Genomic DNA, 24,296 nt, shown 5'->3' with positions numbered 1-24,296 from the left:
GACTCCGACCGATTCCCACACCAAGGAAGAAAAAGAAAAAGGTGGGCACCGGTCGGAGTCGCCTCCCCATCGAAATAATCACAAAGAAGGCTCTACTCCGGAGCAGCGCAGGTGAACACACCACGCACGGAACCGTTGCGGTAGTTGAGAATCTAGAAAAATAAGAATATTAGCATCATAATCATCGAGATGAATTGAAGATAGGATGGTCTTACAATGTCGTCGACACTGGCGTAGGTACCAGCCCCCAGCGTCACCAGACCAATAATCAGGCAGCACAGGTTCAGTGCCCCCAGCATCAGGTTCTTGGGCGTGTTCCACTTGCCCTCGCGCACCAGCAAGAACCACATCAGCGCGGGGAAGTAGAAGGTGAAGCCCGAGATGAAGAGCGAAGAGGAGATGGACAGCAGATCCGAGAAGAAGGGAATGACCTCGGCGATCACAAACGCCACCCAGGTGATGACGGTGATCAGGGCCAGCCAGGTGATCCAGCCCATCTTGGTGTTGATGAAGCGGATGGTCGAGTTCTTGAAGATGCGCCCATGGATCATGCGGCCCAGCACCACCGTGTTGATCGAACCACTGATGAAGATGACGGGCAGCGCAATCCCAAACGCCACACGCTTCACCATGCTCCCGGCGGACAGCAAGGCGGGGCTCTGCACATCCTGACCAACAAAGGCGTAGATCAGCGCACCTGTCAGCGTATAGATGACGATTTCAATGAGACCCAGCGCCCAGATGGATTTGACGTAGTCCTTGGGGGTGTGCATCTCATCCATGAACGAGAACTGGCACATGGCGAAACTGTAGGCGAAGACAATGTTGGTGACGGCAATGAAGGCGTCCGTGAAGGTGATGCCCTCCTTGGGCCAAGCGGACCAGTTCACCCCGGACAGACCAGCCGGGCTGTCGGAAGCCGTGATTCCCGTGGCAATCATGGTGATCAGAATAGCGGCGATGATGGAGACAAAGTCGACGTAGCCCAGAATAGCCATCTCAGCGAAACTGGGAGGGATGGCGAAGAGCAGCAGGATGATGGCGGAGACGACGGCGAACACGACGGAGCAGACGCCGCTTTCGGTAATGTTAATGAAGGCGATGGTACCCGTCAAGCAGTGGGAGCCCGTCAGGAAGAGCAATTGCAGACCCAGCATCACGTAGACAATCTCGTAACCAACCCGACCGAACATCAGACGTCCCGCCTCGGGGTAGTGGGCGACGTCGGGGAACTTCAGCTTGACCTGACCGACCACGTAACTGGTGTAGATGGCGACAAAACCCAGACCCACGGTCAAGATGACACCGGCAACCATACCAAGCGTAGCGAAACTGCCGGGAATGGACAAACTACCCAGCGCAATGGCCTCGACGATCAGCACAACCGTCAGGCGCTTCCATCCCAGACGGTTGTACTTTTCGATACCGGCCTCGTAGATGTTCCGCTCGCCCTCGCTCATCTTCTCCACCAAGTCACCATCGTACTTCTCACCCCCCATGACATTCTGGGACTTGTTGTCCATGCCGGCGATTTCGTCGCCGTAACCCATGGTGATAATTTTGTTTTTATGTAGACCTAAGTGATAGATGAGGTGTAGGTAGTGTGGGAGGGTGGAGGTATTTAGTTAAGTGGCGGTTGGGTGGAGGAGGGTAGGGTGAGTATAACACACAGTGCCCTGTCACACACCGGTTGCCTTGGGAGTGAGAGTTGGGGGGAGGGGGAGAGGGAGGGAATGAGGAAGAGAGAGAGAGAGAAAGAGAGAGAGGATGAGTCTGGAAGTGCGAGGAACAAGAGGGAAGAGGGAGGGTTTTGAATGGAGCGGGACGGAGATTCACCGCAGGCACTGAACCGTCCGCCCAGAGCACCAAGAGTGAGAGCGCGAAACGAGAGAACACCAGAGGAAGGATCGGATGAATCCGGGCACCGCCGCCGAGTTCCAGCTGATAAACGAAGGCAACAAGAACAGACCAACGAGAATGAGCAGAAAAGACATTTTGACCAGTTTCGTGGTGGCCATCACACGATGGAGAAACCAGAAAGAGACAAAAAAAGTGGAAACGATTTGGTAATGAGATAGAGTGGCGGTTGCTAAGGTTTACCAGTTTATCTGCTCTCCACGTGGGGACCAAGCTCCCGCCACTTGGTCGGTTGAGCCAATCCCATTCCCAGTATTAGTGCCTAGCCCGTCTAGGCAGCCGGAAAGGGACTAGCGCCCACCAGGGGTTAAGCCCCAGGGTGACGTTGGAACTGCAGACCTTGCCTGTTTGGGGTTAGACTGACCCCGACCCTAAGTCCCAATGCGGCCAAGTAACCGGTGGTCAGGCCCAACCGGACTGAAAAGGCTAAAAGGCTATTCAGGTTAACCTGCATTTTCCCCCAGACTCGAGGCCAATGAGACTAATCAGTAGCCCTGGCAGCTGGCCGCGCTTGCAGTAGTGCTCCTCCTCCGCCCTTCCCTCTCCGTCGTTCCCGATCGGCGCCGTCCTCTTACTACGTTCGGCGTGTCCGGCGCGAAGTTTATTTGCACCCGGGTCAGCCGTGAGGCTGAACGGGCTGAACGATGTATGCGTGTGTATGTAAGGGGAGTATTCATAAGCGTTGTACGACTTGATGCACTGTCCCGAGGATGGGGGAACAACAGGGACGCACGAGGGAGGTTGGCAGACACATACAACTCACGGGGGTGGAGGAACATGGAAGGAGGGTCGGGTTCTGACTCGGAGGGAGGCAACGGTGGAAGCGACGCTGACCTGCAACATCAGAAACACCAGAAACACCGGCGTAACCTTTTTCCTGACGAGGTGGAGTTTAGTAATCTTCTAGAAGCCTGACGAATGCGGCAAGTCAGCTCCCACCACCGCCAGGCTTATCAGGATTGATGACCAATTGCTATCGCTCACTGAATCCGGGCGGACGTGTGAGCACCGAACATCATTTACTACGGAGACCTACTAGTGAGGTGGGTTGTTGGAGACCGGCTGCCTGAACTAGTCGAGTTCGAGTCTAGTCTCTCAGGCCCTTGGCTGATCCCGGCGCTTATCTTATCCCGCCCGACCACGCCTCCCTTCCTCCCTCTCTACCACCAAACTCATTAGCTCTCGGTTTTACTCATGGTGACCTGATGGCTGACCCGGGCCGAGAGATACTACTACTATTGTGACTCTCGGGTCTGACCAACATGCCGACCTATCTCTCTATCTCTTCTATCGTAAGTATAGAGTAGTATTTCCATCTGCTGATCTGTCTCAAATCCTCCGCGTCACCCGCGACCATTTCATCCCGACCGGCATTTCCAAACCCTTCCGGCAGTCAGGCAGGGAGTCAGGCGTCCATTCCGCGTTGGAGGTGTCTGTTGTTGTAATTGTTGGAGAATCATCCTCAGGCAGGCACCTTCCCGCGACAAACAGCACAAACAGCCGAGTTAAGTACTTCGCTTACTCCAACTGCTGCTGAATCGCGCTAACCTGCTTCGGGACCAGCTCGGATCCGACGCGAGAACTGCGTCCCGCCCGCCCGGAGTTCCCAACTTTCCGTTCCCTCCACTTTGGCCTCCCTCTCTGTTCTCCCCCAGACTCCGCAATTTGCAATCTATCGCGACTACCTGCTCAAACGTCTCGTTCTTTCTCTCCCTGTCCAGAGATACATGCCATTGTGGAATCTATTACCATAGTGTCCTTTCCCCCCTCCCCATCATGAGCTCCGTCTCTTACGATCGCACCTGCCCTGCGCCCGCCCTTGCCAAGTTGCAATGGTTTCCCCTCGGGCCTCGGGTTCCCCCCAGGTTGAGAGGGCACCCTCTTTTGACAAAGCTTAGCTCAGATCGGCCATTACGTTGAGATGGCATTACTTCATCCTCCGTGAAACGTGCACCTTTACGCTACTACTGTCCGCGATTGCCGGTCGGAGCAGAAAATGGACCATGCTGCTGCCTTCCCATCCCCGCTATTACCTAACAGATATCCTTCTCTATGGGCAAGCCGGGCTCACCTCCAATGCGGGGGCGCCATTTATTCATCCCCCGGATTCTCCTCGTGTGGAGATTTTTACGCTGGGAGTTCGTATCACCATCCTCTCTGGCCTTGGAATTCTCCCCACTGAGTCGATACCCCATACTCTGACGTCGGACGGTTGTCGCAAAGGGCAGGGATGGGCACCGGGCTGAATACTGTTGGGATGTGTGTGGAGCTGGTGTTTGCCCTCCATTACATAAAAGAAAATGCTGTCAGTCTGATGCAGGAGCTCCTCCTTCCTGCTCTGTGGTGGGAAAGTGTACCTCCGCAACGGCAGATGCCCGGTTCATACCCCAGGTCATATGGAGATTGTCGCTCTCCACCCACAATCACTTGTCCCGGCTTCAGGTTCCCTTTGGCCTCAAAACAAGCCTTTGGCGATGAAGGGCCAGCCACCTCGTGCGAGTTACTCCAACTCCATACCCATGAGTGCGCTGCAATAGGTGAACCCCTCCCGTCCCGGCGACTGCCTCGAACGAGCACAGGCAGGTTCTAGACCGTTGTCCCCAGAGCTTTGTGCCGTCCGCCATGGATCTGTTCTATGCGGGAATTCTCCCCTTTTTCGCCATCATGCTGTTTCTGTACCCTTCAAAACCGCTCTGCAGCTCTCATTCACCTTGGATCACCCGCACAGAACAAATGCCTCATTTGTAGAACCTCTCCACTACGGCCTAAGTTGCGCAGTGTTGAAACAAAGCCCCCAGATTCATAGACATCCGAATACCCGGAGACAAGACTCCGATGCCGATCGTAATCTCTGATGCCTGCTATAACTCCAGGGTGTGATTTCACTATCTCCAGGTAGACCCAGTTGTCGAGGCGGTCAAGGCAATGTTGAATTGAAAGTCAACCGTTCCATAGGATGCCCTTACGGATTATCTATCTTTCTCGAGGATACAGGATTGATGCTTAATCGGACCAAGACTAGTGTTATCACATCCTGCTGCTTCGACTCAGCATTTAGGGATGCCGCTTTGAAGCTTTTCGGTGATCCGACCGAGCGGAACGATAGAAGAGCACGAAGTAGAGCGGACTGCAATCTAACTCCAATGCTGCTTGATCGGTCTTATCTGGCTGGCCATCGAACATCAATCTAAATATCCTTCAGGTCCAGACAGACAGACCTCGTTGATTCGACATCCAGTCAATATTTCCACAATGATGCCGGAACAAGTAACGGACAAAGTAGAGGCTATCCCCAGCCGCAAACGAGATCCCAGGATTCTCCGTTAAGACAACCCTGAGTCAGGTACTGTGCAGTTACCTGTCTTCATACCCTGCCATAAAGGATGAGCCGTCCAGGCTACACGGTCATCCCGTGGGAGTAACCAGGTTCAGGCAAGCCACGCCCACCACAGTGGTGAAACTTTGGCTCCCCCGTGGAGCACAGCTAAGGGTCGACTATGATGCGCGACGCATGCAGTAATGGTTGGATCGGAATGCAAGGGATGACACTTTGAGATCGCAACGGATGCAATGCTACTCCACTTCTCCCCCTGGATCGAAACATTCTCATGGGCGGCATCAAGCCACATCCGCGGAGGCCCCGGGTGAGGAACAAGAAAAAACAAAGGTACACATTTAAAAGAAGGTACATGGAGCTAGGCTTGCCATGGACTTAATTAGTGAATTCGTGGATGCACCTGCCGGATAAAGTTTCCGCTCTCTTTATTTTGCTATACCTTCAATTCATCTCAACTCAGCCAAGCAAATCACAATTTTCCGAAAAGAAGGAGGAAAAGGAAAGAATGGGAAGTATGGAAGACCTGCCCGTGGGGGTATTTCCCACGCTGGTACCCCCGAGCTCTAGTGGTCACACAGAATTCCATGCCCGGGAGATTTCCCCGGACATCCTCACAAATCTTCTGCAAAGCAGTATCCGAAAGGAAGTTGATCTGATAGTGCTGTTGCGTAGCATCTGGGCCATTGTTCTCCGCCAGTATGTCGAGTCAGACGGGCTGTGCTTCAAGGCGGGAAGCATGACTTCAGCTTGCTCTGAGTTGGATATGCTGGTCTATCAAGCTGGCATCTCTTCACATGACACCCCAGAAGGTATCTGGAGACAGCAGCAAATAACGACCGGTATCAGTGCGGGAGGTCGGAACTGGGAGGTGAATACTGGTGTTTTTCTACTCAAGCCGTGCAGTGATAGGCAATGGAGAGCCAGAGCAATGGTAAGTGGCTGACAGGCGCATTGCAGAATATGATTATGAATGGTAACACCGTGAGAGTTGTAGCAAGCTGTGGATGCTTGCTTGGTTATGGAAGAAGTGGATGCCAATGCTCCTCGTCTCTATTTCCTGGCGAAAGCGACATTATTATCCAGACAGCAGGTTCAGTATGTTGCAGATACTGTCGCTCATGTCGCCTCAGAGATCCTGCGCAAGCCCAACCAGACACTCAGGGATACGGGTTTCTTTAGTCCCCAACATGCACCAATCCTACACAAGTGGAACCACCGTACCTTCTGGCCTGGCGAGGGCGACATTCCCTCTTCCATCCTGGACGCCATTCGACGACATAGTCAGCGGAGCCCCGACGCGCTCGCTATTGTCGCTTGGGATGGCAGTATTTCCTACGGAGATCTCGAGGCACGCAGCACGTGTCTGGCAGAGTATCTGCGTCGTGTCGGTGTTGGCCCGGGTGTCATGGTGCCCCTGCTTCTAGACCACAGCCAATGGGTCATCATCACCCAATTGGCCGTCCTCAAAGCCGGAGCAGCCTTTGTACCCCTGGAGCCATCGCATCCACAGGAGAGATTGCGATATATAGTGCGCTGTGTGAAAGCCTTCTTGATTGTGGCGTCCGAGGCGCATTGCGCTCGGGCTCGACAGCTGGTTGAGCAAGTCATCCCGATTAACGAGAGCATCATGAATACAGTGCGTAGCGCAATCCTGTCGACGGCGTGCATAACTCCGACTGCAGACGCTCCGGCATATGTCCTTTTCACCTCGGGCAGTACCGGGCAGCCCAAAGGCTGTGTGATCGACCACCGTGCGATGGCCCAACTCCCCCATGATGGTGTAGCAGCGTCAGTGGGACCTGACTCACGTGTGCTGCAATTTGCGACCTATAGCTTCACCATGGCCATCTATGAGATATATTGGTGTTTGAGTAATGGCGGGACACTCTGTATCCCCTCAGACCATGACAGGTTGAACAATCTTCCTACCGTGATCGAGGAGATGCAAGTCACCTGGGCCGTGCTGACTCCGTCAGTACTGCGACGGCTGAGCCACGATAACCCCCCATCGAGTTTGCAGACGCTTGCCCTAGGCGGAGAGCCGTTGGCTGCAGGGGATATGGAGGCCTGGGTGCGAAAGCTGCAAGTGTTTTTCGGTTATGCGTCTAGTGAAGGGACAGCACTGAATTGCCTGACGGAGCTGAGCGAGCAATCACATGCCTTAGAGTATACGCCTACCCCCCGGGTTCGTCACTGGATTGTTGATCCCGACAACCATGATAAACTCGCGGCAATGGGCACAGTTGGGGAGTTGATCGTTGAGAGTCCCGGACTCGCCCGCGAATACCTGGACAATCCAACCGCCACTGCCGCCGCATTCATTCAAAGTCCCGACTGGAGAAGGTCATTTCGATTTTCCCAGGATGGGAGCCAACCGATCCGTATGTATAAAACCGGAGACCTCTTCCGCTATACGGAGAGGGGCAACCTGCAGTACGTTGGCCGGAAGGCCACGCAAGTGAAGATCCGCGGCCAACGTTTGGATCTGGGAGAAGTCGAATACAACGTCAGCCAACAGTGTCCTGCACCCGCCCGAGTGATTGCAGAGACAGGGGTCCCGAGAGATGGGGCAGGGACAATGTTACTAGTCGCGTTTCTTTATTCGGACAACTACACATTAGAGCAATCAGAAACGACGCAGTCAGATGAGGCCTCTCTATTTGCTGTCCCCTCCGATCAGTTCCGCGCCGACATGAAGCATTTAACACAAGCATTAGAACCATTGTTACCGGCCCATATGCTTCCTAGCAACTACATCCCTTTGCGACGCTTCCCATCGACGTTGACGGGAAAAGCCGACCGTCGTCTGTTACGCGAACTGATCCAGCAGCACACTCGCGGCGAGTTGGAGCGTTACCAGTCTGTGACGACTAATACTGTAGCGCCTCCAAGCACTCGCCTGGAGCGAGACCTTCACGGCCTTTTCGCCGAGGTACTGGGGATTAATGCTCAGGACTTCGGGATTCATCACAGCTTCATAAGTCTGGGAGGAGATTCGCTCGCCGCGATGAAGCTGGTCAATTTGAGCCGTAAGCTAGGCCTGCGCTTGACAGTCGCGCAGATTATGGAGAGCAAGACTGTTGCCAAGCTGAGCAACATCACGTTGGTCGACGAGTCTTCAGTTAGCACGATAATCCCTCTGAGGGATGGCCCTCTCGAAGCCAAACTTCCGCTCGACTTTTGGGAAGGTATCGAAGAAGAACATATTGAATTTATTTCCAACTGCTCCACCATCCAGCAGGGCATTCTATTGGGACACATCCGAAACCCAGCCCACTACCATAATCGAATAGTGTGGGAAGTCCTTGACCCCCCTGCAGCACGAGATATCGATCGAATGCGCCGTGCATGGGCGCACGTTTGCCGCCGTCACCCCATGCTACGTACCTTTTTCGTGGAAGCTCCAGCCGGAAACAGCTCCATGGCGCTTCAAATCACGTTGAAAGTGTCCCACTTCGGCCCTGAGGATGTGGATGTGTTGTATGAGGAGCCTGAACAAATGCCCAGCACGAATCCCGCTCTAGCCTCTGACCAGCCCCTACAGTGGATTCCCCGATTACGAATCTATGAGTTTACCGGAAATCGGCTATACTGTGCAATCGATATTCATCATGTTCAGGTGGACATGATCTCCTTGGGGATAATTATCCGAGATCTGAGGCGTTGCTATTTGGATGAGACTGAGTATGTTGCAGCGGGCGACGTGTCTGAACCCAACAGTGTGTCATACACCGACTACGCCCAGTATCTCGTTGCATCCCAGTCAGCGGAGAGTCTCAGTTACTGGAGAATTCGCCTAGCTCACACGGAGCCGTGTATATTTCCCCGCCTGCAGCAGGGCCCGTTTGAGGCCGCTTCGTCAGCCCTTTGCAGTGTAGAGCTCCCTCTGATGCCGATGGCTGACCATCTGCAGTCATTCTGCAAGGATACGGAAGTCACCGTAGCCACGGTGTTCAAGCTTGCCTGGTCACTGGTGCTAAGCGCATATACTGGGTCTCGCTGTGCCTGTTATGGTTCGGTGACGGCAATGAGGGATGTCCCTTTAGCGGGTGTCGAAGACTTGGTCGGGCCACTAATCAACACGCTTCCGTTTTGTGTGGAATTGAACCCCGACGAAAGAGTGATGAATGTGCTTCGACGGGTCCAAAATCAATTCCTCGAAGAACTACCACACCGACAAGTATCCATTGCAGAACTTCAACATTCCCTAAAGAATAGCAGCGGTACTCTCTTCAACACCACAATGAGCTTTGTCGACAGCTTAGACCCTGCAGCAAATTCCCAACACCCTATACGATTGGTCTCCTGGTACGGACCGACTGAATATGACCTCGTAGTTGAAGTAACTCCAGGGCCCCCCGTCTCGTGCTGCATCAGATACTGGAGCCATATGATGTCCGACTGGCAAGCATCCGCTCTCGCAGATACTCTAGCCATGTCGGTTTCGCAGATTCTACGTGGTGCATCTTCAGGCCAGTCCGTCGGAAGCCTCGATCTTTGTACGGCCCGAGATAAGCAGAAGCTCGTTGAATGGAATGGGTCTCCCCCGGAGGCCGTGCGGGTGCGTGTGCACGATTTGATCAAGGCTCGATGCATCGAGCAGCCAGATGCCTTGGCGGTGTGGGCCTGGGATGGTGCTTTGAGCTATCGGGAGCTCGACTGTCTTTCCTCGAACCTAGCTAGAAGGCTTATGGCCCGTGGGGTCGGACCTGAAGCGTTTGTCGGTATTTGTTTTGACCGGTGCAAATGGACGTTGGTATCGGTTCTAGCTGTCGCCAAAGCTGGGGGTGCATTTTGCCTGATGGACTCGTCGCATCCGACATATCGCCTGCGCGAAATCTGTGATGCCTTGGGAGCAAATTTAGTGATCACAACACCAACACATGTCGCAAAGGTATCCAAATGCGAACGTCCCTTGTTGGTAGTAGTGGAGGGTGTGTGTTCTGAAACGGACGATTTGCCAGGTGGATTGGGGTCCGAACATCGTGACACACTTCCTCGAAATGCCTTATATGCAGTCTTCACATCCGGCTCGACGGGAAAGCCCAAAGGCGTCGTTATCACACACGAGAATCTGGCTGCAACAATCAAAAATTGCCCTCAGCGGTTGGACCTACGACCAAGCGATCGGTCTCTTCATTTTGCGTCTTACGCCTTTGACTTCAGTATCATCGAGGTTATAGTTCCCATGGTAGTGGGGGCCTGCGTCTGCATTCCATCGGAGCATGACCGTTTGAATAATTTGCCCAAGGCCATGGCGGACCTTGCGGTAACCTGGGCGATTATGACCCCGACGGTGTCTCGGTTACTAGAACCTGCCAGCCTGCCCACCCTTCGAACTTTAGTCCTTGGAGGAGAGGCAATCATGCCTTATGATTTCACGACCTGGCAGGGTTACACGACCCTCATCAGCGCATATAGTCCGGCTGAATGCACGCCGATTGGACTTTGCACTGTGGTTCAGGCGGATGATCCGAACTGTTTGGGCAAGCCATTCACTTCTATGTCGCCCTGGATCGTTGACCCAGAAAATGTTCAGCGGTTGGTCCCAGTCGGTGCTGTAGGAGAGCTCGTCATAGAAAAAACCGTCGTCGGTCGAGGCTATCTACACGATGCAGAGCACCGTGATATAGCCTCCTCACCGTTCATCCCTCCGACTCGGTGGCTATCCCAATATCGAACTATCGACGTGACTAACCCTTCGCGTTTATATCGTACCGGTGACCTTGTCCAATTTACTGAGGACGGGGCGGTACGATTTATCGGGCGCAAGGACTTGCAGGTCAAGATCCGGGGTCAGCGACTGGAACTGGGCGAAGTAGAATCTCGACTCCGAAGCTACCTCCCTTGGGCTGGCGCAATTGTCGTCGAAGCTGTTGTCTTGAAATCCCCCAGTGGTCGCGCAGTACTGGTCGCCTTTATATCCATTTGCTCCCCAGATGTTACAGACAACGCCGAGACAGTGTGCGAGATAGCCGGATCGTTTGATAATGATGACAATAGTGTATATCAGCGTGACATCGATAAGGCTCTTTCACATCTTGGGGATGAGCTACCGAACTGGATGGTCCCTTCGGTTGTTCTGAAGGTGCAGGGCATCCCAATGACCAAATCCGGAAAAGTTGATCGACGCAGACTGCGACAACTAGCTACCCTGATTCCCCGAGAGACGCTAGGGGCCTCTAATGCCCATAGTTCTCTTCGTCAAGCTCCAGTCACCGAAGAAGAGAGACGGCTACAGATGGCTTTCGCGAACATCTTGCAAATGCGCCCTGAGGAGGTATTCGCTGACAGTCACTTTTTCCAACTTGGGGGTGATTCTGTTGGAGCCATGGAGCTGGTGGCAGCGGCGAGGCTACAGAATATGGGAATCAGTGTCAGTGAGATTTTCCAGCATCCTACATTGAGTGAGCTGGCAGCGGTGGCAACCAAGACCATGGATGAGGAGACTTCTGAGATTCCGCCCTTCAGCCTTCTACCCAGTGACTACGAATCGGATATCATCTCATCCGCTCTAGAGCAATGTGCTCTATCGCTGAATGACTTGGGTGATATCTATCCGTGTACCGCCTTTCAGGAAGGGTTAATGGCCCTTGCCAGTCAAAAAGCTGGCAAGTACGTCTGTCAGTGTCTATTTGAGCTCGGACGTGATGTTGAGATAAATAAATTGAAGACCGCGTGGCAAGCAACAGTGACTGCCAATGATATCCTCCGCACCCGGATTATTCACGTTCACCCGCACGGTACCTTCCAGGTGGTCCTGACGCCAGCCGCAGCTCCGATTTTTTGGCACAGATATGAGACCGTCAATGAATGGCGCAAGAAGGATATGGAACTGAACATGGAACTGGGAACCACATTGGCTCGCTTTAGCATCCTCAGCTCGGCCCAGGGACAGACACTCGTAGGTGTCTCTCTCCATCATGCCATTTACGATGGCGTCTCCCTGCCCCGACTCTTTGACCAGGTGCAAAGGGCATATCAGAATGAACGTCTACCCCTCAATAAATTCACACCCTTTATTCGCTCTCTAATCTTGCAGAATCCTAAGGATGTTGAAGAATTCTGGCGCACCGAGTTCCATGGTCTTCAGACTTCGGTATTCCCAGGTTTGCCCGAGCCTGGATTTGTGCCCAACCCTACAGCGAGCGTGGAAAAGGAGATCAGGTTCCCACGGCCACCGCACCTGCCAAGTGTCACCCTTTCAACAGTAATGAGGCTGGCATGGGCACTGCTGGTATCATATTATACAGATTCTGAGGATGTGGTCTTTGGCGTCACCGTCAGTGGTCGAGCGCGGTCTGTTCCTGGGATAAACCTTCTAACTGGCCCTTCTATGGCCACTGTTCCATTCCGCACGCGAATTTGTCGTGATAGTCTACTTCTGGACGCTCTGCGTGATGCTCAGGACCATTCCATGCGCATGATTCCCTTTGAGCAGGCAGGTCTGCAAAGGATCCGAGAGCTCAGCGATGAAGCTAGCGTTGCCTGCGGATTTCAGTCACAGTTGGTCATTCAACATGGCGAGCATAGCCAGGCCTCCCCTAACATGATGATACTGCGTGATCAGTTTGCGGATCATGCGGCGTTTCTCAACTACGCACTGGTTATATTGTGCACCCCATCAACGGCACATCAAACCGTACGCGTGAACGTTCAGTTCGATCCGCAAATTGTACTGCCGGCGGTCGCAGATCGACTGCTGAGCCAATTTGCCCATATCGTGGATCAGATGTGTGCGCCATCTAGCTACAACGCTAGGCTCGGGGGCCTCGAAACAATAACTCCCCAAGATTGGACCTCGCTGCGGCAATGGAACGGCAGCCTACCAGCCGCATACCCTCATCCGCTTCATCATCTCGTACTGTCGCAGGCGGAGACCACACCCGACAGGCGGGCCGTGGAGTCATGGGATGGAACCTTGACATATGCTGAATTGAATGATCTCTCGGGAAAGCTAGGGCAGCATCTGTTGAACCGTGGACTGAAACAGGGTTCACGGGTGGTTCTCCTTTTTGACCGCTCCCTCATATCGGTTGTGACAATGTTGGCAGTGCTTCGGTCAGGAGGCATATGTGTCAACATTGACCCATCTCTACCGCAGACTCGCATTACCCGGACAATACACCAAGCACGGCCCTCAGTGGCATTGGTATCATCTACATATCAGTCGCGGCTGGCAGATGCATTGCCGGTTCCTGTCCTCACGATTGCACTGCATACCATACCACGAAGCGCAAAGAACATCCCTTGGCCACTTGTGCGCTCTACTGACCTTGCATTCATTCTCTTCACTTCCGGTACCACGGGAAAGCCCAAAGGCATTATGGTAGAACATGGAAATTGCGCTACCGACATTTTTCACTACAGTGCTGTCTTGGCCGTCACCCCGGAAATAAGAACACTACATTTCTGTAGCTATGCATTTGACTTGAGTATCTACGAGGTTCTGACACCCTGGATGCACGGCGGATGTCTGTGCATCCCATCAGAGTCTGCACGGCTTTCAGATTTGCCCGGAGTCATCCAGAAATACCACGTCAACTTCGCAATCCTGACTCCATCCGTGGGGAGTGCGCTACATCCAAGTGACCTTCCCAGCCTGCAAACCCTCATCCTGGGTGGTGAAGTGATGCCTGCGGTGATGTTCGACCGCTGGGCCTCTCACGTACGCTTGATCAACTTGTATGGCCCAGCAGAGGCCACCCAGTGTGCCGCTCTCCACCTGAAACCCACAGACGAGTTTGTGCCAGGACTTCTTGGTGCTATGGTTGGCGCCTCGGGCTGGGTCACGGTCCCTGGCAGTCCAAATTGCCTCACCCCCATTGGTGCGGTGGGCGAGCTCCTGATAGAAGGCCCAGCGGTAACTCGGGGCTATTTTGACGAAATGGAACAGACGCAAGCATCATATATCGATCCGCCAGCCTGGTTGCAGGAGTTTCGCGGGCCTGCTGAGCCTGGCCGCCTCTTCTGCTCTGGAGACCTGGTGCAGTATGTACCTAACCGGCCAGGTTGGCTGCGCTACATTGGACGCAAGGATAAGCAAGTCAAAATCCGTGCACAAAGGGTCGACCTGACGGAAGTCGAGCACCATGTCGATGAGCTACTCCCACCAGGCAGTCAGGCAATTGCCGAGGTCCTGTTCCAGCACTCGTCTCCTCGCCAATCGAGCCAGCTTGCAGTATTCTTGGCCTTTGGTGAACAGTTAACCATCAAAATGGACATCATATGCGCCCTCGATGAGCCATTCAGAAAATTAATAGCTGAAATCCACCCACAGCTTCAGAAAAGTCTCCCTTCTTACATGGTCCCCACCCTCTTCTTTCCGGTATCTCACGTTCCTCAAACACCCACCGGTAAGACCGATCGAAATCGGTTGCGGCAGTTGGTAGAAGGGTGGACGACCGAACAGCTGCTGCCATATCACCCGTTCAGTACAGATTCAGCGCGTGCGCCAGTAGAGACGGCTGAGGAGCGCATCTGGCAGCACATGTGGTGCGAGGTACTCTGCATACGTCCCGAGAATATCGCCAGAACTAGTCATTTCTTTCACCTTGGCGGTGAGTCTGTTAGAGCGATGAGGTTGGCCGGGTTGGCACAACGTGAGGGATGGATCATTTCCGTGCCAGATATTTTCACTCATCCGACACTATCGGAAATGGCGAGTTTCGCCGTACCCTCCCCCAAGGGTGTGCCGGTTCCATCTCCAGACCGTTTCGGCCTGGTAGGAAGCAGAAGGCGGGAATCATATCTGGTTAATATGGCGACTCACCAGTGCAACGTCACCAAAAGTGAGATAGAGGATATATATCCTTGTACCCCGCTCCAAGAGACTCTCATAGCCTCAACGGTACAAAAAGGAGGCTCCTATCAAGCGCTGGAAGCCTTTGATTTGATCGCCGATGTGGATTTGGAACGCTTGGAAATGGCGTGGCAAAAGACAGCGGCCGATCATGCTATCCTCCGCACGCGAATTATGCAAGACTATACCGGCGAACTGTTTCAGGTGGTAGTCAAAGGTCCGTTAGCATGGACCGTGGAACAAGCGGATAAAAACGCTGAGAACGGGTTACTGCATTTCCAGCGTACCATGGGCATTGGGACACCCTTGATTCATCTAGTCCTTCTACAATCTCCCGGATCCACGATACCCGATCGTCTCTTGCTCTCGATACATCACGCATTGTACGATGGATGGTCCCTGCCCCTGTTGCTCGAGGAGGTCAATCAGAAATACATCGGCCCATATCGGGGCCAGGACACAACCGTGCCTTTCAACGTATTTGTCTCGCATGTAATAAAATCTATGGACAGGTGTTGTCATTTTTGGAAACAGGAGTTGGAAACGAAGACAGAAGCTCGACTATTTCCACGTTTGCCGGACGGGGTATACGAGCCACACCCACAGGCTATTTTGCAGGACCAAGTCTCCGTTAGCCCGACGCGGAATGAATCTGGGATAACCCTCGCAACCATGGTCCAGGCATCTTGGGCATTGACAGTGAGTTGCTACTTGAACGCAAGCGATGTAGGGTTTGGGATCACCACCTCTGGACGAGCTGCCCCTGTTCCGGGAATCGATCGACTGTTGGGACCTACGCTGGCTACATTGCCCCGACGCATACATATCCAGAGCACGCTGGATATCAAACTTCTCCTACGGCAACTACAGCAGCGCTTTACGGAGCAGTCCAAGTATGAACACATTGGACTGCAGCAGATTCGCCAGCTAGGGGCATCGGCGGCCAGCGCGTGTCGCTTCCAGACTCTCCTGGTCATTCAGCCCGACCAGCCAAAGCGCCAGCTGGCTTGGGCTGGAAACCACCAGAGTGCGGCCGAATTGACGCAGTTTAGCAATGTTGCGTTAACCTTGATCTGCCAGCTCCCCTCTCCCTCCTCGACGTCCATTGGCCTGACAGCAGTCTACGACCCTCGAGTACTGGCACCCGCACAGATGCAGCGGGTTCTGTCGCAAGTTGGCCATGTCTTCAGAGAGTTACAGGATGCTCCAGACGGTGTTCCCATCGCCTCGCTCAATATGCTGAACCCCAGCGACTCCACAGAATTGCAACAGTGGAATGAGCTCACTGTTCCTACTGGAAAGCATCAAGATCAAGAATTTGTGCATGACATGATACGGCGGAGATGCCAGCTTCAACCAGACGCCGTAGCCGTTGAGGCATGGGACGGAAGCCTCACTTATGGAGAGCTGGATTCCTACACGGAGTACCTGGCTGCGAAACTGCAGCTATGTGGTGTTCGCAACGACCACTTCATTGCTCTCTACTTCGAGAAGTCATGTTGGACCATTGTCGCCCAACTGGCGGTCGTGAAAGCCGGAGGGGCCCTAGTGATGCTAGAGCCTTCTCATCCCGTTGATCGCCGTCGGGATATTTGCCAGACTTTGGATGTCATGTTAATCCTTGGACCTCCTCACCTCACTCATTCGTTGGAACAGGAGCTCAATATCAAGGTACTACCTATCAGCAAGGCTCATCTCATCGTGATGGATGGGGAACATCTATCAGTCAACAGTCATATACAGTCTCATAACCTCATGTATGCCATCGCTACATCCGGGACTACTGGTTGTCCTAAGCTCGCATTGGTTCATCATGGCGGTTTTGTTGCCACTGCAAGGACCTTGGTTGATAGGCTCCTCTTACTGGCATCGTCTCGGGTGCTTCAATTCTCTAGTTACGGGTTCGACGCAAGCTTAGTGGAACAACTGCTTCCGTTAATTGTAGGAGGCTGCGTCTGTGTTCCCACCCCCTTTGACCGTGATAACCGCCTAGCGTTCACGATGGCGACCATGAAGATCAATTGGATGGTTGCACCAGCATCAGTGATTCACCTGCTTTCACCTGATACGGTCCCAACACTACAGACATTAATATCTGCGGGTGAACCATTGCAGCAAAGTATAATCGATGTGTGGGCCACTCGAGTCAACCTCATAAATGCATACGGCCCAGCGGAGTGCAGTATGGTGTGCTCAGTCAACCCAAGCGTAAGGCCGGGAACCGATCCGAACAATATCGGATACCCAATTGGTGGCACCTGTTGGATAGTAGACCCGAATGATATCAACACCCTTTTGCCAATTGGTGCTGAAGGAGAACTCCTGGTGGAAGGGCCGAACGTCGGTGTCGGATATGCGAAAGACCCTCGGCGCACAAGAGTTGCATTTTCATCGTCACCGCCTCACTGGCTCCGCTCCATTCACGGAGATTCAGTCCACACCCGAATATACCGCACAGGAGATATCGCTCGATATAATCCCGACGGATCTGTGCATTACGTGGGCCGTAAGGATTCACAAATCAAATTACATGGGCAGCGGATCGAGCTCGCCGAGGTGGAACATCATGTCAGGCTATGTTTCCCAGGCGCCATCCAGGTAATTGTTGAGATGGTCAAGTTTGACGATTTTGAAACTAGCTCCCTCGTCGCCCTCATCGTCTTGTCTAGCTCAGGCTTTCCAGCGTCTGGATCAAACATCCTGCTCCCAACAACCGCGAATTTCCTCAACAATGTTCAACACGCGGAAGCACTCCTGCAGGATCGTATCCCACCCTATATGATCCCGACGCTGTTCGTACCGGTGGCACAGATCCCCTTCAATACCAATGGCAAGGCAGATCGTGCTCGTCTGAGAACCTTGGTTGCTTCTCTGTCCATCCATGATCGTACAGGCTATCGCTCCACGGCCACAACAAAGCCTAACACAGATCTAGAAATTGTGCTTCATGGAATCTGGTCCCGTGTTTTACGGATCTCACCTCAGAGGCTTGGCATCCATGAAAGCTTCTTTCGGGTAGGCGGCAATTCTATTAGCAGTATGCAACTAGCGGCGCAGTGCAACGAGGCTCTCCTTCCAATATCCGTCCAGGATATCTTCCGTTGCCGAACAATTTCGCGGTTGGCGTCATCATTCAAGGGTCATCCTGTCCAGGCGGACAGATCTTTAGAAGCACATAGCCAGGATGGATCACTGGGCCCAGTGCAGCGGCTGCTGCCTGAAGTAGGGCACCCCAAGGCTCCAGTGGATTCTACTCTTGCCGCCTTCACTGATGGCCAGCTCGAGGAGATAAATAACGGCATCCCGCTTGGATATGAAGGGCAGATACAAGATATCTACCCCTGCTCCCATGCACAGCAGGGCATGCTCATCAGCAATACACGCAACTCCAGCCTCTATCAGCAAGTCTATCGCTTTGAAGTGGTTAGAGGTTTTGATGCGCCCAAGGTTGACTGTCAGCAGTTGGTAAGGGCGTGGCATGCGGTAGTCAAGCGACATGGAGCCCTGCGGACCGTTTTCCTTGATATACCAGGGAGAGGGTTCCACCAGATCGTGCTCGTCAATGCAATAGACAATGTCATAATTGCGGCTGACGGCAACCATAGCAGTACATGTACCCAAAAGAGACCTGGTACACAAGACCTGTATGGTCCTTTACCAACTCTAATTATTCACCAGGAGTATGATGAGCGGCTTTGGATCGAACTGCATATAAGTCATGCTCTTCTAGATGGAGTGTCACTGCGAATCATCGAACAAGACCTCGTGAAAGCATACTACAACAACCTACCCTCTTCATTACCTGACTATCGGGATTACGTCACCTATCTGCGGGCAAAGGGAGATACGGAAATATCATTGAGCTACTGGAAAAAGTACCTGGAGGGTGCGCAGCCCTGCCTCTTTCCTCGCCTCCGTGACTCTACAGCAGCAGTGACAGACGTGTCGGAGCCAAAGGCAACCGTCGACTTCGTGTCGCTTGACTTGGGCCCTTCGAAGTCTCTTGATCAGTTGTGTGAGACTCATTGCCTGAGCCTTACCGCTATCTTGCATGTAGTTTGGGCCGTTGTGCTGCAGCAATATACCGGAACGGACAGCGTGTGCTTTGGATATGCCACATCCGCGCGGCATGTCCCCATCCCTCATGTGGACGAAATAGTTGGTCCAATGATCAACACGCTGCCCAGTCAAATCCAACTCTCTAGGGATGCATCAGTACTGTCCACTTTACAAAAGTACACCGTTCATTTCATGTCCTGCATGGAGCATGCCTACGTTTCACTTGGACAGATATTACACTCGGCTATGTCCAGTACACAATCACCTTTCAACACAATGATAACTATTGTTGAGACTGGAGATCGTAGAGACGACGCTGATGGATCCTGCTTATCGTTGGTTGGTATGGATGGACATGGGGAGACAGAGGTATGCATCCCCGTATTCCTACACGGCGAACCTGACGACTGACTGCTCCCTTCACATCCCTCAGTATGCGTTGGCCTTGACCGTTTCCAAAGCATCGAGCCGCATGGATTTGCACCTTTCATACCAAACATCCATGGTCAATACTTCTCAGGCCCATGATGTGTGCCTGATGTTTCAAAAAGTCCTGTGCGAGGTCTTGGAGCGGCCCACAGCCAAGACTGGTGCCATCGATGCCCTGAATATGGGCCAGAGACAGCGCATGGAATCGAGGCAGCCTACCCCACCGGCTGCAGCAAATACATTGATATACGAAACCATTAATCGGCGATGCGCAGAGCAACCATCATCATCGGCCGTCTGTGCCTGGGATGGTGAATTCACCTACGGGGAAATTGATCAGCTCTCATCAGTATTGGCGGGAGAGATCCTTGCCCATGGAGTTAAACCGGAGGACCCGGTTTTGGTATGCCTTGAAAAGAGCCGCTGGGTTCCGGTGGTTATGCTGGCAGTCTGGAAAGCCGGGGCATGCTTAGTTCTTCTGGATGTCACCCATCCAACTACTCGATTGCATATGATTGCCAAGCAATCTGCCGCATCGCTGGCAATTGCAAATAGAAGTACGCGCTCCAAAGCAAACATCCTGTGCTCACGAGTATTGCAAATCGATGATGACCGCTTGTGGACTCGACATGTTAACTCCTCGCGGGCTGAGATGGTTCATGTTGACGGACACAGCGCTGCATACATTATATTCACATCTGGCTCGACTGGAACACCCAAAGGGGCTGTGATTGAACATGCTTCCCTTTCCATTGCGTGGGAGACCCTCATTACTCGACTCCAGTTAAACCCGACATCGCGTGTTCTACAGTTTGCCTCCCATTCCTGGGATGCGACAATCATCGATGTTATGGCCGCATTGATGTCAGGAGGTTGTCTCTGTGTACCCTCGGAAAACGAACGTATGGGGCATTTGGCCTTAGCTGCGAATCGTATGCGAGCCAATTGGATGCTACTGACCCCAACTGTCGCCCGTCAGCTTACTCCTAGCGAGTTTCTTTACCTTGAAACGCTAGTCCTTGGCGGGGAACGGGTCAATACAACGGACATTGAAGTCTGGCATGATAAAGTCTGTCTCCTGAGCGCATATGGCCCAGCAGAGTGCACGCAAACCACGAGCGTGACGAGGCCGTTAGATATGACCTGTGATGCGCGGAACATCGGTGTCCCAAACGCCAGTGCTGGATGGGTTGTACGTCCGGACGACCCTGAACAGCTCGTCCCCGACGGGGCTATTGGAGAGTTACTTATTGAGGGACCCATTGTGGGCCAGGGCTATTTGAATGAACCTCAGCGTACCTATCAAGCCTTCATTGAGGCCCCCAGTTGGTTGCAGGCCATTCGCTCACCCGGTATCGTTCGGGTCTATAGAACTGGGGACTTGGTTCGGTTCGCAGCTGACGGGTCACTCATCTTTATTGGACGCATGGATGACCAGGTGAAGCTACACGGCCAGCGGTTAGAGCTGGGTGAGGTTGAACATCACGTTCAGCAGGCTTTCGCTGGATCGCTTACGGTGATTGATCTCATCCAACCCGGAGAGGAGCAACAAATGGGTCCGTTTCTCGCAGCATGTATCTTCTCTCCCGGCCATGCTTGTAAATCACCATTTCATGCCGGCATTTGGGAGCCCCCTTCGGATACCTTTCGAAAGAAAGTTCAAGAGGCTAGAACAGCATTGTATCAGAGCCTGCCTTCATACATGGTGCCTTCCGTGTTTCTCCCATTGGCATGCCTGCCCAAAGCAACGACAGGAAAAATTGATCGAAAGCGTCTCCGGAACTACATCCTTAACATGTCCCAAGAGGAACTCCTTACTTATAGCTCTCCCGATGTTAACTGGGCGGCCTCTGTTTTAACCCTCATGGAGACGCGCTTGCAGGATCATATTTCCAGTATCCTGCATAAACAACCTTGGCAGGTTTCACCCGATCAAGATCTCTTTCAGCTGGGAATGGATTCAGTGCTAGCCATGGCCCTAATTGCAAGGCTGTACAAGGACGGTCTCAAGCTAACGGTCAGGGATATCTTTGAGCAACCTCAGCTGCGTAACCTGGCTCTTGTGGTGCGAGAGACGTTGCGGCCAGATCAAGAAGGTGTCAGGAAAGCACACAGCCGCAGCCCCCTTCTGCACTATGCGAGGGAGATTGCTGATGAGTGGAAGATGGCTTTAACCTCCATTGAGCACATTTTGCCAACTACCCATTTCCAGCGAGAGAGCTTGGAGGCGCGACACAAAGTGTACTTCATTTTCCATTTTCATGGCAAGATCGACTGTCAGCGTCTTCAGCATGCTGTGCAGGCTGCTGTAGACAAATACGCCATACTGCGAACGGTCTTCATTCCTTGGGACGAGTCTACAGTTCAAATAACTTTAGGTGACGCCACTGTACCGGTGGAAATCACGACGACCGATCTGAATCCAGTAGAAATAGCAGGATCCATTTGCCGCGAGGATTCATCAGCACCCGTTGCCTCCGGCAAACTACACACCCAGCTTCGCTTGATCATGGGGTCCAACCGTGATTCAATGGCCCTTCGGTTGGCCCATGCTCAGTATGACGGCATCAGCATGCCTCGTCTGTTCACGGACATCGCCCGGGCATATCAGGGGATAACTTTAAGTCCTGCTAAGGTGGACTTTCCGGAATACCTGCACAGCCGCATCTATGATATTCCTTCACAAGCATACAAGTTCTGGCGCGACTTGCTCCGAGGTTCCAGCATGACCTATCTACGTTCTGAATCTTCATCAGGATCTCCGCCTTCCCATAATCGGGGAAGCCTTATAACGAGCACCACAGAGGTCTCATACCCGCCAGCCCCCGCTGGAACCACGATGGCCACCGTCGCCAAGGCAGCTTGGGCCCTCTGCCTAGCACACATGGCTGGCACTCACGACATCGTATTCGGTCAGCTCGTCAACGGCCGAAACCTGGAGCTGCCAGAAGCCGAAACGGTTGTGGGTGCCTGTGTCAATTACGTCCCAGTCCGTGTGACTCTCCAGGCTGACTGGACCGTGTCAAGCCTCCTCCATGCGGTTCATCAGCAGCAAACCCGCAGCATGTCTTTCGAAACTCTCGAATACGACGAGCTGGTGGCGCAGTGTACCTCCTGGCCGGCAGACACGGATCCGGGTACCGGGATTCACTACGTGAACATCCCCGATGCATTTGCTGGTAGCGGCCTGCCTGGGGTCGGGTCGGACTATGAGACCTATGTATCCCGCTTGCCTTATTATCATCCCCGTGTGACCTGTAGTCCCCTCTCGAAGGGAACACTTGAGCTTACGCTTTACGTCTCGGATCAGCTGTGGGATCAGAATCAGGCGGATCAGACTCTGCATCTGTTTGGGCAGACTGTGGTACGCATTCTGGAGAACCCAACAGGGCTTGCTCTTGATGTTTTAAAGCGCTAGTGTAGCTTCCTCCCACAGTGTATAGTAATGGGTTGACCCAGACAGAGGGTCGACAGTAATGTAATGTTTAATAATTACAGCCGGATGTTCTCAATCAATTGATGTTGTAGACTAGACACAATCTTGTTACTTTTACTAGTTATGCTATGCTTGACACTGCTAAAAGACTGGCTCCTGATCCTAGCAATCATGGTATCTACTACGGCTGTTCACTGTACGACTATTCCCGTCTCCGCACTTTCCTCTTCGAACCATTTTGTTTTATCCCCAATGTCGTCTCTTGCCTCCGAGTCATCATGTTTCCCACCTAGATACTTCTTAAGCGCGGCCCTTCACTAAAATTAGTCATCCATGTGAGTTAGTGACCCTCATTGTCGCTACCATCAGAGTTTCGAAAGTCCGGACATATATGGAGGATGGTTGTTATCTATGCTGATGAATTCGCAAGGATGGAGCAGTTCTCCTTCCATGAAATCGATATTCCCCCTGAGAGGGTCCACAGGAGAGCAGAGGTAAATTATGCTCAAGACTAGAATACTGTCCTTCCTCGGAGTATGTCAGATCTAGCGGGAGAGTTCAGTCAATCAAGGTGAGACCTGCATCCGTAGACGGTGCGCAGCATTGTGTTACTCTGCATGGCCGATCATCTCTCGGGTATGCGTCATACCTTTGTCATTGGACATCGTGCAGATGAGTTAACAGGTGTACTTTGCAGATTCATGGAAGTTGTCGAGAAAGGCGGTCAATGGACATATGTGAAATAGGTAGGTTAAATTTATTGGCATGCAAAATAGCCTTGGAGCTACTAAGAGTCCGGATCTTGCGGGCCATTGATGATGGTGGCGTTTCATACGACATGACACGTCCCGCCACATGAAAGTCAATCCCATCGGGTTAGAGCGAGATGCAAAGAACAAGTTTCGAGTTCTGACAAAAGCAACCCTTGGCAGAACTCGATGATATCAGGATATGATTCATTGTTTACCTGTAGGTTGCTCTCTTCGGGCCATTCAGTTTGATCTAAGAGCGGTATATATCCACTCATCCAGTGACGACTCTGTGCAACATGCTGCTATGGTAGACCGCTGGCTACTACCGGAGTCGAAGATCTTATGGTACTTGTGGGTCATTCATTGGTCCACCCGGGGTCAGCATCAGTCGATCGATCGCTGTGGGCCGGGTATCTCCGGGTCGATCGTTGGTCAGTGGGAGTCATCTGCAACGATCAAAGGATTGTTCGGGAGCCAAAATGAAGATGGGGAGGGAGGACAGCCTGGGACGAGCGAGAGGGCCTCCCTCGAGACGGAGTCAGCGATAGCTCCGCCAGCCGGCGC

At 52.9% G+C, this 24,296-nt stretch overlaps 3 protein-coding genes across 3 annotated transcripts; 1 reads left to right on the top strand and 2 right to left on the bottom strand.

Moving 5' to 3' along the window:
* Positions 1-92: 92 nt before the first annotated feature.
* Positions 93-1,550, bottom strand: BDQ94DRAFT_172316 (putative amino acid transporter; the record flags this gene model as incomplete). The annotated part of the gene is made up of 2 exons (XM_026771931.1): positions 93-152; positions 216-1,550. 2 exons carry the CDS (start codon positions 1,548-1,550, stop codon positions 93-95), a joined length of 1,395 nt encoding a protein of 464 aa, XP_026624236.1.
* Positions 1,551-3,246: 1,696 nt separating this feature from the next.
* Positions 3,247-5,521, bottom strand: BDQ94DRAFT_160792 (uncharacterized protein; the record flags this gene model as incomplete). The annotated part of the gene is made up of 12 exons (XM_026769261.1): positions 3,247-3,391; positions 3,466-3,630; positions 3,720-3,796; positions 3,872-3,943; positions 4,049-4,198; positions 4,275-4,326; positions 4,435-4,545; positions 4,736-4,806; positions 4,931-5,044; positions 5,128-5,251; positions 5,319-5,401; positions 5,495-5,521. 12 exons carry the CDS (start codon positions 5,519-5,521, stop codon positions 3,247-3,249), a joined length of 1,191 nt encoding a protein of 396 aa, XP_026624235.1.
* A 247-nt stretch (positions 5,522-5,768) lies between these two features.
* Positions 5,769-22,962, top strand: BDQ94DRAFT_172315 (acetyl-CoA synthetase-like protein; the record flags this gene model as incomplete). The annotated part of the gene is made up of 4 exons (XM_026771930.1): positions 5,769-6,185; positions 6,249-15,533; positions 15,591-19,484; positions 19,549-22,962. 4 exons carry the CDS (start codon positions 5,769-5,771, stop codon positions 22,960-22,962), a joined length of 17,010 nt encoding a protein of 5,669 aa, XP_026624234.1.
* Between the last annotated feature and the right edge of the window lie 1,334 nt (positions 22,963-24,296).

This window comes from Aspergillus welwitschiae, assembly GCF_003344945.1.
Source record: "Aspergillus welwitschiae strain CBS 139.54b unplaced genomic scaffold BDQ94scaffold_25, whole genome shotgun sequence".
Classification (NCBI taxonomy): domain Eukaryota; kingdom Fungi; phylum Ascomycota; class Eurotiomycetes; order Eurotiales; family Aspergillaceae; genus Aspergillus; species Aspergillus welwitschiae.
Note: the sequence above shows the minus strand (reverse complement) of the source record. Positions and strands in the feature narration are given on the sequence as shown.